General features: G+C 54.5%; 2 protein-coding genes across 7 annotated transcripts; one reads left to right on the forward strand and one right to left on the reverse strand.

Annotated features, from left to right (window-relative positions):
- Nucleotides 1-155: 155 nt before the first annotated feature.
- TP53I13 (tumor protein p53 inducible protein 13) lies at nucleotides 156-5,715 on the reverse strand. 6 transcript variants are annotated; one of them, XM_084802829.1, is made up of 7 exons: nucleotides 5,503-5,715; nucleotides 5,239-5,307; nucleotides 5,023-5,049; nucleotides 1,731-1,859; nucleotides 1,137-1,334; nucleotides 506-1,046; nucleotides 156-429 (listed from the first exon to the last, which is right to left on the reverse strand). In XM_084802829.1, the coding sequence occupies exons 1-7, from the start codon at nucleotides 5,572-5,574 to the stop codon at nucleotides 317-319; spliced, it is 1,149 nt and encodes a 382-aa protein (XP_084658955.1). In that variant the 5' UTR covers nucleotides 5,575-5,715; the 3' UTR covers nucleotides 156-316. The 6 variants fall into 6 exon arrangements, with proteins under 6 accessions (XP_084658955.1, XP_084658954.1, XP_084658957.1 ...); XM_084802828.1 differs by having other exon boundaries at nucleotides 5,008-5,049; XM_084802831.1 differs by lacking the exon at nucleotides 5,239-5,307 and having other exon boundaries at nucleotides 5,008-5,049.
- Nucleotides 5,716-8,113: 2,398 nt separating this feature from the next.
- ABHD15 (abhydrolase domain containing 15) lies at nucleotides 8,114-14,596 on the forward strand. Its single transcript, XM_084802813.1, has 2 exons — nucleotides 8,114-9,101; nucleotides 11,673-14,596. Exons 1-2 carry the CDS (start codon nucleotides 8,242-8,244, stop codon nucleotides 12,196-12,198), a joined length of 1,386 nt encoding a protein of 461 aa, XP_084658939.1. The 5' UTR covers nucleotides 8,114-8,241; the 3' UTR covers nucleotides 12,199-14,596.

Raw genomic sequence — 14,596 nt, forward strand, 5'->3', positions numbered from 1 at the left:
GGTGAGCAAGCTTAGCTTCACAGCCGTTTCATTAGGCCTGATGTCATCCTAACAGCCCTGTGATGCTGGGGCCAGCTCCACTCTTTAACATCCCCAAGGGGCGGCGACCTGAAGGGAGTGTGACTGAGGGCAAGATACACTAGCTCAACTCCAAATTATACCAAAATAATTTAATTAGAAACAGGAATTTTGCATCAGGGAGCCTAAAAGGATACTCTCCAAGAAACCAAATGAAGCCTCCAGGGCCTCTCCGCCTGCGGCCAGGGGGCGCCCGCGCACAGCCCACGTGGCAGCGGGCGCAGAGGGGCGGAGCCGCTCAGTCCGAGCTCTCTGAGTCAGGGCCGCTGTCCGCTGTGGGCGGAAGCAGGGGCCGTCGCCGCGACCTCTTGATCCGGCGCGAGGGCAAGGGCAGCCTCCGTTTCAGCACAGCTGTGGGAGAGCGAAAGGTCAAGGGCAAGGAACTCTGGGCGCACCTGGCACGGGGTGGGGATGGGGGTCTTCTCACCGGCCACCGTGTCCTGGCTGTCTGCCGTGGGCCCCCAGTAGATACTCTCGCTCCTGCGGAAGTTCCGATGCAATCGGGTGCAGAGGGTGGCCAGGGTGAGCAGGACCAGCAGGAAAGTCAGGGCCATGGCAGCCCAGGCGGCCTCTTCAGTGCGTGGAGTGGGCCCTCGGACTACCCGGGGAGGGGGAGGCACTGCGGCTTGAGGAGCGGGGGAAACCTGGCCAGGGCAGGCACATCCTCCTGGGCTGCCTCGCCCACTAGGCATCTGAGCCTCTGTCCTGGACCTACCATTGCCTCCAGGTCCCCCAGACACGAAGGAGACAGGGGCCACAGATGAGGTTCCCAGAGTCGGCTGCTCGGCCTTCAGGCTCTGTGAAGAAGCCAAAGAAACCCTCAGGGCTGAGGGGGTGGATTGGAGACCAAGGGCAGCCCGGAGTCCCCTTCTCTTGACAACACTCAGAGAGGGCCTCTTGGGCCCTTCAGATGTCACCTCTACACCAGGAGGCCGCCAGCTCCTCAGAGCGAAGGCCAGAGGCGGGGCCTAGGGAGGAGAGAAGAGAGATCAGCCCCTGCCCTGCCCTGCCCTGCCAGCCCGACACTCAACACCAAGCCTGGGCCCAGCATCCCTCACCTGTACACAGCGTCGCCCACACAGCTTCCCTCTGCTGGAGGCTAGCATCATGGAAGTGGGTCCAGAAAGAGCGTCAGAGAGAAGCCACACACTCTTTCTCTGCTTCCGCCTTCGCCGCCTCCTCAGCCAGTGGGCAACCCAGGCTGGCTCTATCCATGCCAGCTCCAGTGTGGCCCCCCATGCTGTCAGCACCAAGGGCTATGAAAGAAGGTAGCTGAGAGCTAAGACAAGGAGCCCCGCCCACCCCAGTCGTCCTTTCTTTGCCCATGGGGCTGCACCCTTCTGCAGCACACCACCTTTGGGGTGGGGGTGGGGTGTAAGACAGAGCTATGTAGCTCTGGCTGTTCTGGAACTCACAGACATCTGCCTGCCTGCCTCTGCCATTATGCCTGGCTTTGGGGGGGGGGGGGGGATTCGAGACAGTGTTTCTCTGTGTAATAGCCCTGACTGTCCTGGACTCACTTTGTAGACCAGGCTGGCCTCGAACTCACAGCGATCCGCCTCCCTCTGCCTCCCTGAGTGCTGGGATTAAAGGCGTGGCCCACTGTGTCCGACTTTTTTCTTTTGGCACACCACCTTTCACTAACCACTTACCCGGTCCCACGTGAGATTAGAGTCAGGAATGAGTACGGGTTTAGCCACATACACATGAGCCAAGAGAGCAAGCTGGAGCTTCAGCCAGGGGTGGGCACAGGGGTGGTAGAAGAAGGTGATGCCCTCAACCTGGAGGAAAAGCAGAGATGTCAAGCCAGGCCCAGCTCGCAGAGAATCCATCCCTTCTAGCCGAGGCTCCAGGATAAAGGGGTTATCAGAAGGTGCCCTTCCACTCCCGGGAAAGGCAAAGGGCCCCGTGTACTAGTGCGCTCTCCTTTCTAACTCACCTCTCCTCGCCAAGTGCCAGCCCTCACAGATGAGCCCCTGGGCAGGAGAGCATGGCTAGGTAACCCTGTTAGCTTCAGAGCACGCCCCCACGCCCCCACCCATGGCGCTGGGGGTAATACCAGGGCCCTCTTACCACTGATCTACATGACTGACCCTCAATGAACAGTCTTTTTTTTTTTTTTAAGATTTATTTATTTATTATATATACAATGTTCTGTGCCTGCACACCAGAAGAGGGCACCAGATTATAGATGGTTGTGAGCCACCATGTGGTTGCTGGGAATTGAACTCAGGACCTCTTGGAGGAGCAGACAGTGCTCTTAACCTCTAAGCCATCTCTCCAGCCCTCAGTGAACAGTCTTTAGCTGTGTTTCTCCGGATGTACAACAATGGCTCTACGAGTTCCACATCTGGAACCTGTCCCTCAGATGATGGCCAAGCCCTCCATGTACTGATCCAACCCAAGCACCGTCCCAGGAGTATCCACACACTCAACGCGAATGTGCAGTCTCGGCATGGAACATTTCATCAGCCGTTACTAGTTGAGCTGACCTGTGCTAGATGCTATGAAAGATACGGAAAGCGAACACCTGGACCCTGAGAAATGCATGAGACCCTCAGGGGAATGTGGGTGTGATGGTGCACACCTGTAATCCCAGCCAGTGGGTGTGATGGTGCACACCTGTGATCCCAGCCATCTGGAGAATGATGTCAGAAGATCACAAGCTTGAGGCCAGCCCAGGGGACACAGTGAATACCAGCCCTGCTTAGGCTATAAGACCCTCCTAGGGGTAGATGGAGACAAATTCAGGGATGTAAAGAACTGGTACAACTCAAACGTGTGTGTGTGTGTGTGTGTGTGTGTGTGTGTGCGCGCGTGTGTGCGCGCACCTCTGCATGTATGTACCTGTGTGCGCGTGCGTGTGTGTGTGCACCTGTGCATGCGTGTGTGCGCGCACCTCTGCATGTATGTACCTGTGCATGCGCGCGCGCGTGCGTGCGTGCGTGCGTGCGTGCGTGCGTGCGTGCGTGCGTGCGTGTATGTAGGTGGGACGGGGTTGCAGGCTCTAAGGATTTGAACCCACACAAAATGCTCCACCAGCAAACTATATCCTCCACTGTCTTTTCACTTTCCCGCCCCTTAAATCTGAAAAGTGTCTCACAAAGTTGTCTACGCCTTGAGTTCAGTTTTAATCCTCCTGCCTCGGCCTCCCAAGTATCTGGGATTATAAAAGCCTGTGCCACCAAGCCCAGCTGGCTTACATAGCTGTGAGAGGATGGGATAGAAGGCAGGCAAATTTTGGGAGTAGCAGGTGCTATGACTCCCGCACCAAGCTTTGAAGGTGGCTGGAGATAGATTAGCTGCAGAGTATGTTCCGTGTTTCAGACCCTGATAGGCCAGGTGTAGAAAATAAACCAGAGAAAAGAAGGTAGGTCTCCTGGAGGAAATGAGCTGGGACTCACGTGTGTGCTGAGGGCCCAGCAGAGTGGAGATAGAGTAAGAAATCAGGTGAAGATAATTCAAGTCCTGACAAGATAGGGGGCTCCAGCCACAGCAGGGGGGCTGTAGTCAGATGGTGGAGGCAGGAGGGTCAGGCAGGCAGGGGGCTCCAGGCAGGCAGGGGGCTCCAGCCATGGCAGGTGGGCTGTAGTCACATGGTGGAAGCAGGAGGGTCAGGAGCTCAAATCATCCTTGGCTACATAGCAAGTTTGAGGCCAGCCTGAGCTACCTATATCCTGAGACCATGTATCAAAGAGTGGTGGTAGTGCATGCCTTTAATCCCAGCACTCGGGAGGAGGGACAGGCAGGCAGGCAGATCGATCTCTCTCTCTCACTATTCCCTCCCTCATTTAGTATTAATAGTAGTGTGTGTGTGTGTGTGTGTGTGTGTGTATTTAAAGCGGGGTGGAGAGACAGCCCAGTGGTTAGGAGCATTTGCTGCCCTTACAGAAGATTTGGATTCAGTTCCCAGCATCCACATGACAACTCACAACCACCTCTAACTCCAGTTCCAGGGGCTCTGACACCCCCTTCTGAACACACAAGCACACAGGCACCAGGTGCTGGTGCACGCCTTTAAATCCAGCACTGAGGAGGCAGAGACAAGTGTACCTTTGTAGGCTGGTCTACAGAGTTCCAAGACAGCCAGGGCTATACAGAGAAACGCTGTCTCAAATAACCAACAAATAAGCACGCAGGCAAAATTCATACCCATAAAATAAACCTAAACAATTTTTAAAATTTTATTTATTTTATGTATATGACTATTCTATCTTTGTATATACCTGCAGGCCCAAGAGGGCATCAGATCACATTACAGATGGTTGTGAGCCACCATGTGGTTGCTGGGAATTGAACTCAGGACCTCTGGAAGAGCAGTCAGTGATCTTAACCCCTGAGCCATCTCTCCGACCCCTCTAAACATTTTTTAAGAGAGAAGCAGACTGGAGGGATGGCTCTGGCTGTTCTTCCAGAGGTCCAGAGTTCAATTCCCAGCAACCACATGGTGGCTCACAACTATCTGTAATGTGATCTGACACACTCTTCTGTCATGCAGGCAGAGCACTGTAATATATAATAATAAATAAGTAAAACTTTTTAAAAAGAGAGAGAGAGAGAAGCATTCATGAAAGTTGAATTCAGTTAATTATACCATAAGGCACACACTCCTAACTTGATACAGTGTTTTGTGATCCAAAGGGCCGTTACATACTATATGTTCACTTGTCAAAGCCAAAGGGACAGAACGCCACCTCTTGCAGAAAATCAGAGCCTAGAAAAACAAGAGGCCTCTAAGCCACACCCAGCATCGGGATGGAGTTGGTTTTGCTATGGTCAGAGGTGCACCTGTAAGTTCCTTCCCATGCAGCTAGCCTCACTGTCACCTGTCCTGCACAAAGTCGGAACGGATGGAGCTGAGAGCGAGCCAAGACAGAAGCAACCTACGAGGAACACGCTGCCTCCAGGGAGGGATACCAAGATACTTACCTGCCCTTGTCTCACCTGTGTGTAAGTCACTCTTGGTAACACCTACACATGGGGAAAGAAGAGAACGGCTGGAGGCTTCGTGTTGGGTGTGGAGAAGGAAACAACTAGCCCCACGCCCTGGGCTGAGACGAAGACGCTGGAGAAACCAACAGATGTCCCAAGAGGGCGACCACCGAGGGTGCAGAGAGGCCGTTCGTACCCCTCTCGTCCTCGGCCCTCCAGGGTTCCTACCTGTGGAGGCAGAGGCCACAGGCCTTCGGGACAACGGGTTCCTGCCTCCTCCGCCGGCTCAGCCACCACCTGTGGGTCCAAGTCGAGGAGCTGGGCTTTGGCCTCTGCGAGGGCCCCGCCCTTTCGGTTGCAGGAGATGGGGCGCAGACGAATGGAGGGGCCTCGGAATCCCCGCGCGCGCGCCACTCCTTCCAGGACAAAGTTGTGGCAAAGCGCTTTTTGAGGTCCCCTGGCCAAGGCCTTACCCGGAGCCGATACCCTTACCTCGCAAAGACTCAGGAGCCCCACCAGAGCTACCAGAAGCAACCGGGGCTGAGGGGGAGGAGGAGGAACCATTTCAGCGGGGGCCAGCAGTCCCGCCAACCAGCAGCAGGGCCGCTCGCGCGCCCCCGCGGCCCCGCGGCCCCGCGCCGCTCGCGCGCCCACGTAAAACTCCGCTCCCACACAGTCCCACCCGCTCCTTGCCGGACTGCGTGCCCCGCCCCGCCCCCCGCCCGGACCGGCCCACCGCCCGGACCTCCCCGCCCCCCCGCCCGGCCCCGCCCCGCCAGCCCGCCCCCGCCCCGCCCCCCGCCAGCCCGGCCCCCGCCCCGTCCCCGCCCCCCGCCAGCCCGGCCCCGGCCCCCGCCTCCCGCCAGGCCTGCGCATGCGTCACTTGCCCAAACCGGAAAAGTTGTGCGCCCCAAGGTTTCCCCAAGGTTTCCCTAAGCCCAGGGGACCACCTCCCTCGCCCGACTTGCGTGCTGGTGCGTTTGCACTACCAGCAGAGCGCAACTGCACCGCCTGGGTGGAATCTGGAAACCCGGCAAAGAGCGGGAAGTGAGATCCCTAAGGACTGGGTGACCCAGGCGGAGACGTGTGTGCTCTTCTGACAAACCCGCTAAACACTCGGTGTGACCTAAGGGCCAGAATTACGAAATCCTAGCTGAGAGACAGAGAGACAGAGAGACAGAGAGACAGAGAGAGAGACAGAGAGGCAGAGACAGACACACACAGAGAGAGAGAGAGAGAGAGAGAGAGAGAGGCAGAGACAGACACACACAGAGAGAGAGAGAGAGAGAGAGAGAGAGAGAGAGAGAGAGAGAGAGAGAGAGAGAGAGAGAGTGTCCCGTGAGTTGCCTTCACGCTGCCCCATTCCTGCTAATAATAAGACCTGAGCCCCCAGCTGTCTCAGGGGTCTTAGGCCCCTCTGATCTCAGGCCCAGAAACCCCGAGACACCGGAGCTCTCCTGGTCACAGCTCTCGTTCTTCGTCCCTGGGTGTCCTCTGAGACCCTGGTTTGAGGAGCTACAGTGCCCAGCGATGGAAATGAGAAGCCGGGTAAAGATTGACGCCCAAGTGCAAAAGTTTCAGAGGCCTGCGAGATGGCTCAGTGGGTAACGGTGCTTGCTGCCAGCCTGGCAACTGGAGTTTAATCTCTGGACCTACATAGTGGAAAGACAGACCTGGTTCCCACAGCTTGTCCTCTGACCTACACACCACACACACACTTAAATGTAATACATTTTTTAAGTTCAAAATACAGCAAAAATAGGTCTTTCAGTATCTTCCACATACCCTGACTTACAAGGAGATCCTTGCTCACCCACCTTTGTAAGAATGGTCAGATGAAAAAAAAAATGCTCAGATGAGCTGGGTGTGGTGGCGCACGCCTTTAATCCCAGCACTTGGGAGGCAGAGGCAGGCGGATCACTGTGGGTTCGAGGCCAGCCTGGACTACAAAGAGAGTCCAGGACAGCCAAGGCTACACAGAGAAAGCCTGTCTCAAAAAAAAAAAAATTTAAAAATCCATAGGGCTGGGTATGGTGGCACACACCTTTAATCCCAGTACTCGTGAGGCAGAGACAGGTGGATCGCTGTGAGTTCGAGGCCAGCCTGGTCTACAAAGCAAGTCTAGGACAGCCAAGTCTACACAGAGAAACCCTGTCTCGAAAAACCAAACCAAACCAAACAAAACAAAAAGAATGGTCACATATTGATAGGCCCGAAAGAACCATATCCCTCGGCCGTAGCCCTGCTGCGGGCTTGTCTCCCTCAACTAATTCTGCCAAACTTAAGGCTCTTTCTTCTCCTGCAACCCTTCCTCCTGAACAGTGGTGACTCCAGACTCCTGGAGAGCAACTTTGGGGGTGGGCTGGGGAGGCCAGAAGTGTCAACAGGTCAGTTCCCAGGTGCCCTCCAGAGAAGCGACAGCCACCTCCCTCAACCCCCCTGGTCAGGGTCAGAATCTACGGTCTGCCTCTGGCCAGGTGCAGACACCCACTCCACCCTGGCACAGGTGGGGGTCCTGGCTGGGCCGCAGAGCCAGGTGAAGGAGAGCGGTATACACGTCTGGCTGCAAATGCAGCCTCGAGTAGGAAAAGTGAAACCAGCGGGGGATCAGCGCTTTGTTATACTACTCCTCAATAGCGGATCCTGAGGACCGCAGTGACCAACCGTCTCCTCTGGCAGTCAGACTTCATAGGGGTTAAGAAGCTGGCGCCTCGCCGGGCGTGGTGGCGCACGCCTTTAATCCCAGCACTTGGGAGGCAGAGGTGTGAGTTCGAGGCCAGCCTGGTCTACAAAGTGAGTCCAGGACAGCCAAGGCTACACAGAGAAACCCTGTCTCGAAAAACCAAAAAAATAAAAAATAAAAATAAAAATAAAAAAAAGAAGCTGGCGCCTCATGCTCACCCAGGCCTCCGAGCCTCAGTCTCCCCAATCATCTCTCTCTCGTCCCAAAGTCCCTGGATCTCTCACCCTCTGCCCTTGCTTGTCGCAATCGCTGTACAAAGGGCTGGGGGGGGGGGCGGGAGTGGGGGGCGGGCGAGGGGAGCTCAACCCGAACTGGCTGTCTCCGCCTGGCCGCGACCAATCCGGAACGCGCGCGCCCTCCCGCTTGGGAGGGCTCTGGGCAGCCGCGGGCAGCCGGGCGGAGCCGCGGGCAGAGCGGGGAGCCCGGCGAGGGGACAGCTCTGCTCCCCGCAGCCCAGTGCCTCCCTCCGGGGACTGTCTTGCCAGACCATGTCTCCGTGGGCGGCCGTCCTCGCGCTGCTGCTGGCGGCGCTCGCCCTTCTCCTCCTCCTCCTGCGCCCCTGGAAGCGCGTCGTCGGAGCGCGAACCTCGGTTTGGGACCACGAGGAGCCGGAGGTGGTGAGCAGAGGCCCCGCGGATCAGTTCAGCGACCGGCGGGAACCGCTACCCGGGGGCTGCAGCCTCATTTGCAAGCCGTCTGCATTGGCCCAGTGCCTGCTGCGCGTCCTGCGACGCTCGGCAGCGCTGGAACCGGGGCCGCGCTCCTGGCTGTCGGGGCCCCACCTGCAGACCTTCTGCCATTTCATCCTGCCGGTCGGGCCCGGGCCTGAGCTAGCCCGTGAGTACCTGCAGCTGGCAGACGATGGACTGGTAGCCCTGGATTGGGTCATAGGACCTTGTGCCAGGGGCCGCCGGGTCACCAACACTGGGAGCCTTCCTCCTGTGCTGCTGGTAATCCCCAATGCGTGGGGACGCCTCACTCGCAACGTACTGGGACTCTGCCTTCTCGCCGTGGAACGCGGCTACTACCCAGTCATCTTCCACCGCCGCGGCCACCACGGCTGCCCGCTAGTCAGTCCCCGACTACAGTCTTTTGGGGACCCATCCGACCTCAAGGAGGCGGTGACTTACATTCGCTTCCGACACCCAGCGGCGCCCCTGTTCGCGGTGAGCGAGGGCTCGGGGTCTGCGTTGTTACTGTCCTACTTGGGGGAGTGCGGCTCCTCCAGTTATGTGACCGGCGCTGCCTGCATCTCGCCGGTTCTACGCTGTCGCGAGTGGTTCGAGGCTGGCTTGCCTTGGCTCTATGAGCGTGGGTTCTTGCTACACCAGAAAATCGCTCTCAGCAGGTGGGTAACGGGAATTGAAGTTTATAGCTCTGCCTATCATAGTGGGTAGGCTGGGGCAAAGTTCTCACGCGGTTTCCTAAGCTGTCTAAACCCTATCATGAAGCTAGAACTAGGAAAGTGGGGTTTCAAAGCCACAGATAGCCTTATGGCCTCAGTCAGTATCCTGCGGGGCCCCATCAGTTCATCTCAGTCTCAGGTGTCCTAGCAACGGGTGGTCAGCAGAGGCCTGCACCTGACATTTACCACTTAGTCCATAGCCAGATAGGTCAGCAAACAGGGCTCTGGAAGCAATTGCGGCCGATTATCTGTCCGGAATGTTTACTTTCAGACTCTGAGCCAGCAGGTAGCAGGAATGAGAAATGTGGCAGCATTTGATTTATTCAAACTCTTTAAAAAAAAAACTGACAGACATTTTACATATTTCTAGGTGAGTACCCAACACTTAGCCATTTGTTGGTTCTTTCGGTACAGCTGTGGGTGCCACTGAACTCTGCCAGATCCTCGGCCTCAGCCTACTAAGTGCTGAGATTACAGGCATCCAGCACCATACACAGCTACTAAAACAACACTAACCCTTTAAATCTCCAAATGGAGAATTACTTTAACACCAGGCAAGACTGTTCCATAGAAACCACTTGAATGCCATTTCCTAAGAGATGGCAAAATGAAGTCAGAGGCATCTGGCAACAAATAGGAATACCCAGGACACGGGGTGAGGCCTGGCTGGCCCAAATCCTAAGATCTGCCGGCCCCTTCCCTCAGCGTTGGTACTAACACCTCTGCAGGTGGCTGTGACTGTTAAATGAAAACACAAGAACCTGACCCAGCAGTGGTGGCAATTAGATTTTTTTTTTTCCTTCATTTTACCTCCTATTTTGAAAAGGTCAAACTCTGAAGCTGAATGAACAAGTGAAAGGTGCTGCCACGGCAACCCAGAGGTTTGGTACAGGGACCAGGGATGGAGTACTCTCATCTAGCTTAATTGCTATTGTTTCCTCTCCAAAAAACGACCACTGTCGATGCTTGCCTAAAAGCTGGGTAGGGGAAACGGAGGAGAAACCTGTGCCTTTAGGAACCACCCTTCCCAGGAAAGCCTGGGGTTGGACGCTCGGGCACAGATGGAATTCAACTGGCTGAGGCTAGAGTAAAGGGTTGAGCTGCCCACCCTGGCCTCCTTGTGACCTTCCCAGGCCCTCTCCAGGGAACTGAAACAGCAGAGCTCCCCTCCCCTCCCCCCACCTCCCCATGCAGTAGTTTGCAGGCCCCTTTTCGGGGGAAACCATTTAGCAGATCAATTCTAGTCTCTGGTGTTTTCTCTGCCACCAAGCACTTGCTAGGAGCACGTGCCCCAGGTGCACCTGACCACCACCACTCCCACCAACATTAAACACAAAGGCAAGCCGGGCGTGGTGGTGCACACCTTGTAATCCAAGCACTTGGGGAGGCAAAGGTAGCCAGATCACTGTGAGTTCGAGGCCAGCCTGGTCTACGAAGCAAGTCTAGGACAGCCAGGGCTACACACAGAGAAACCCTGTCTCAAAAAACAACAAACAAACACACACACACAATGAATGGAATAAAACAGTGATTAATTATGGGAGAGGTATCGCTCCTAATTTGGATTGTCTAAAACAGTGAGTTCTCTTAGGACAGGCCTCAGAGGAAACAGGTCATGAGTTCCTTGGGAAGGGTCAAAAGTTGAGGTTACAAGCTGGGTGTGGTGGCACACACCTTTAATCCCAGCACTCGAGAGGCAGAGGCAGGTGGATCGCTGTGAGTTCTAAGGCAGCCTGGGTCTACAAAGTTTGTTCAGGACAGCCAAGGATACACAGAGAAACCCTGTCTTGAAAAATCAAAAAAAAAAAAAAAAAAAAAGTTGAGGTTACAGAGAGAGCTGCCCCTATAGTCAACAGCTGCAAAGTCAAACGTTATCCCCAGAACCAGGCAGGTGGCAAGTGTGACAGAGGAATGCCCACTCCTGTGGAGAAAACAAACATGCATTTTATTAGAAATCTTCTGATTTTAAATGATGGCCACAGTGTGAAAGGGGTTTTGGGGACCAGAAAGATGGCTCAGTGGTTAAGAGTACCATTTTCCTTGCAGAGGACACTGGTTCAACACCCAGCCACATGGTGGCTCATAAGCATCTGTAACACTCCAGTCCCAGGGGAGCCTCTGATTTGCATGGGCATATGGTACCCATATACCTACAGGCAAAACACTCATACACATAAATAAATGCTTTAAAAGTCTTTAAAAGTGGTTGTGTTGTTTGCTTGTCGTGGGGTGGGGGGTGGGAGGACGGGGACGGGAGAAAGAGAGAGGAAAGGAGAGAAAGGCAGGGAGGGAGAGAAACATGTTACTTGGAACTCAAAGAGATCCACGAGGCCTCTGCCTCTTGAGTGGGGGGTTGAAGACCTGTGCCCACCAGCCCTGCTCTCTTCCTTATTTCAAAAGCCCCATAGTCTCTGTGTTGAGACTCTGGGCTGGGAGCTGCCTCAGCAGTAACTTTGCCTGTCATCTAATGGCCTGACTTTTCTCTCTCCGGCTCTCCCTCTCACCTGTGGTCAGGTATGCCTCCGCGCTGGAGGACACAGTTGACACCAACAAGCTGTTCAGGAGCAGCTCCCTGCGAGAGTTTGAGGAGACCCTGTTCTGCCACACTAAGAGTTTCCCCATCAGCTGGGACACGTACTGGGACCTCAATGACCCTCTGCGCGACGTGGACGAGGCCGCCGTGCCCGTGCTGTGCATCTACAGTGCAGACGACCCGCTGTGTGGACCCCCCGAGCGCACTCTGCCTGCAGAGCTGTTCCACGGCAACCCGTATTTCTTCCTGCTGCTCAGTAGCCAGGGAGGTCACTGCGGCTTCCTGCGCCCTGAGCCCTCACCAGCATGGAGCCACGAGGTCATCTTGGAGTCCTTCAGGGCCCTGACAGAATTCTTCCGAATGGAAGAGAGGATGAAAGGGCTGAGCAGGCGCAGGACTTCGTTTTTAGGGGGACGGCGTCGCTGGGGAGGCCTGCAGAAGCGAGAGGTCTCCCCCTCTTCCAGTGTGGAAGAGATCTTCAACTGGAAGCGATCTTACACCAGGTGAGGCTTGCCGCTGGGGAAGCCCCCTGGACCGATGAGAAAGACGCCAGCAAAGTACAGCAACAAAAGGCATTGCGTGGGGGAGCTCGGCTTCCCTTCTCTCTTAAACTGGAGAAGGAAAACTTTGATCCTGAGAGCACTAACTTGAGAAGAACTTCCCTGGCTCCAAGAAACACATTTTTGCCCACCCTGCTCAGTCAGCACCTGGTCACTGTCTCCTTGTCATCAAAGTCACAGTCAAGTAACAACAGCCTTAGGTGGCTTTGTCGATGCACCGGAGAGAAAATGTTACCTCTCCTAGCTGTGACTCCAGAAACAGAGGAGCTTCTGAGAGTCAACGGGTGGTTCTGTCCCACAGAAATAATCAGCGTGGTGACTCTGAGTCTCGAGCTGGAGCCACTTAGTATAGAAAGGACAGGATGTTTGTGTCTCGGTCCCACTTCCCTCATGTGCTCTGCGGTTGGGGCTCTGCTCTGGCTTGCACAGCAGCAGCTGGGGATGCAGGCTGTCACGGATGCTTAGCTCTCCCCACTCTGAGAAGGCGGCAGAGGCAGGACATGCTGAGCTGAGGCCAGCCTAGGCAACACTGGCGAGGGTAGAGTGTGAGTGTCTGTCCCTGCCTCTCCTGGTGGCTGGGAGCTCTGGGGCTGACGTACACCTCTAGCTGGCCAGAGCCATCTCCCAAGAATATTTTAGGAATAGGAGGTGCTGTTGTCCAAGGTTTAAGGGTTCTGCTAGGCTATGGCTGCGGTGGACAGGTTAGGCCAGATGCATACCCTTCAGTTTGGATCTAGGAGACTCCTCCAGACGTGTTCCTCCTGAGACGTGGACTTTCTCACAGTCAGGGACAAGAATGACCCTCAGAACAGGATTTCTGAACAGTTTCTTTTTGGTACTAGCTTCTCCCTTTTCAGAGCTGGACAAGAGATCTGAGATCAGAGGAGACAAAAGCCCCAAGAGCTTGGTGAACGCAATCCAACTATTTATGAGGGTCTCACGTTACCATCTTTGTCTGCTCAATTATTCAAAAGGCAAAAAAAAAAAAAAAAAAAAAAGGAAACAAACAAAAAAAAAAACAACTGCTTTCTGACTGTGTTCACTCTCAGCCACTAAGTGGGTATCTGGTTTGATGAGGAATAACACTGAAGACCAGAGTAAGACCAGGTACAGTGCACAGACTGATATATAGATCCTGGATTGTATTAAGCCTTCAAAAATTATTTTGACAGCTGGACATCTGAATCCATATGTTGTTAAGATTCAAAATCTAGGCCGAGTGTGGCGGTGCATGCGCTCAGGAGGCAGAGGCAGGGGAATCGCTGTGAGTTCGAGGCCAGCCTGGTCTACAAAGTGAGTCCAGGACAGCCAAGGCTACACAGAGAAACCCTGTCTCCAAAAACAAAAGCAAACAAACAAAAATTTTAAGTCTGCCCTGAACTGTTATTGCTTTACTTATTTGTGCTGCTTGGGCCTCACTTGCCAGCAAGCATTCTGCCACTGAGCTGCTCATCTAAGCCTAGAAGTTATGGTTTAGTTTATCAATAGGAAAAAAAAAAAAGGCACCAGTTTTAGACTTAAAACAGTAAAACAATTTCCAAGAAAATTTTATAGCCAAAGGACACAACCCAAAATGGTATACAATGTATCCTGGGTCAGTGATTCCAGGCTTGGACAATCTTGTCCTACGTAGTCTTGGGTTTTGCTTTGGGTTTTGTTTTGTTTTGTTTTTGCCAGGCCTGGAACTCCCTATATAGACCAGTCTGGGTTCAAGTTCAGAGACCCACCAGAATGCTAGAGTCAAAGGTGCTGTCCCACCCAGCACCCCCACTTTCTCTGCAGGGTTTCTCTCTTTGTAGCTCTGATTGTCCTGGACTTGCTTTGTAGACCAGGCTGGCCTTGAACTCACAGTGATCTGCCTGCCTCTGCCTCCCAAAGCGCTGGGATTACAGGCCTGAGCCACCACGCCCGGCTCCCACCCAGCCTTCTAGTCTTGTTCTTGTAGATTAACTAAGACACTCTGAACTAACTCCCAAAATGTAACCCAGACAACACTGAATTACCTAAGACGCGTATCCTACTGGGAAAGAAGTCTTTCCCCTCTTCTCTACTTCCGGCCCCTCCCCCACACCCTTTGTGGCATTCTTTCATCATTTCTGAGCAAGAGAAATGAAAAGGAAGTGAACTCTGAAGAGGAAGTTCTTCTGTTGCTGGTGAACCACAGCCACAGTGGGAGGCTTGGTTGGGCAGGACTACTGGCATATGGCCGGCCACCCACCCCTGGGACAGTAGGGATTTCAGTTCATGAGGGTCCTGCTGTCAGACCACTCAGAAATAATGGAAAGATGACAAACAGCCTGGTGGGAGGTCAGCCCGAAGGCTTAGGGTGTCTCTAATGGCAAAAA

Source organism: Acomys minous (assembly GCF_964271855.1).
Source record: "Acomys minous genome assembly, chromosome: 12".
Classification (NCBI taxonomy): domain Eukaryota; kingdom Metazoa; phylum Chordata; class Mammalia; order Rodentia; family Muridae; genus Acomys; species Acomys minous.

Excerpts from the sequence above, each read along its gene's own strand:
- TP53I13 (XM_084802828.1), bottom strand. The coding sequence starts at position 5,574 with ATGGTTCCTCCTCCTCCCCCTCAGCCCCGGTTGCTTCTGGTAGCTCTG. Across the intron at positions 1,860-5,007 it reads CACAGGTGAGACAAGGGCAG|GTTGAGGGCATCACCTTCTT; the intron begins GTAAGTATCTTG and ends CTTTTCCTCCAG. Across the intron at positions 1,335-1,730 it reads CTAATCTCACGTGGGACCGG|CCCTTGGTGCTGACAGCATG; the intron begins GTAAGTGGTTAG and ends CTTCTTTCATAG.
- ABHD15 (XM_084802813.1), top strand. The coding sequence starts at position 8,242 with ATGTCTCCGTGGGCGGCCGTCCTCGCGCTGCTGCTGGCGGCGCTCGCC. Across the intron at positions 9,102-11,672 it reads CAGAAAATCGCTCTCAGCAG|GTATGCCTCCGCGCTGGAGG; the intron begins GTGGGTAACGGG and ends ACCTGTGGTCAG.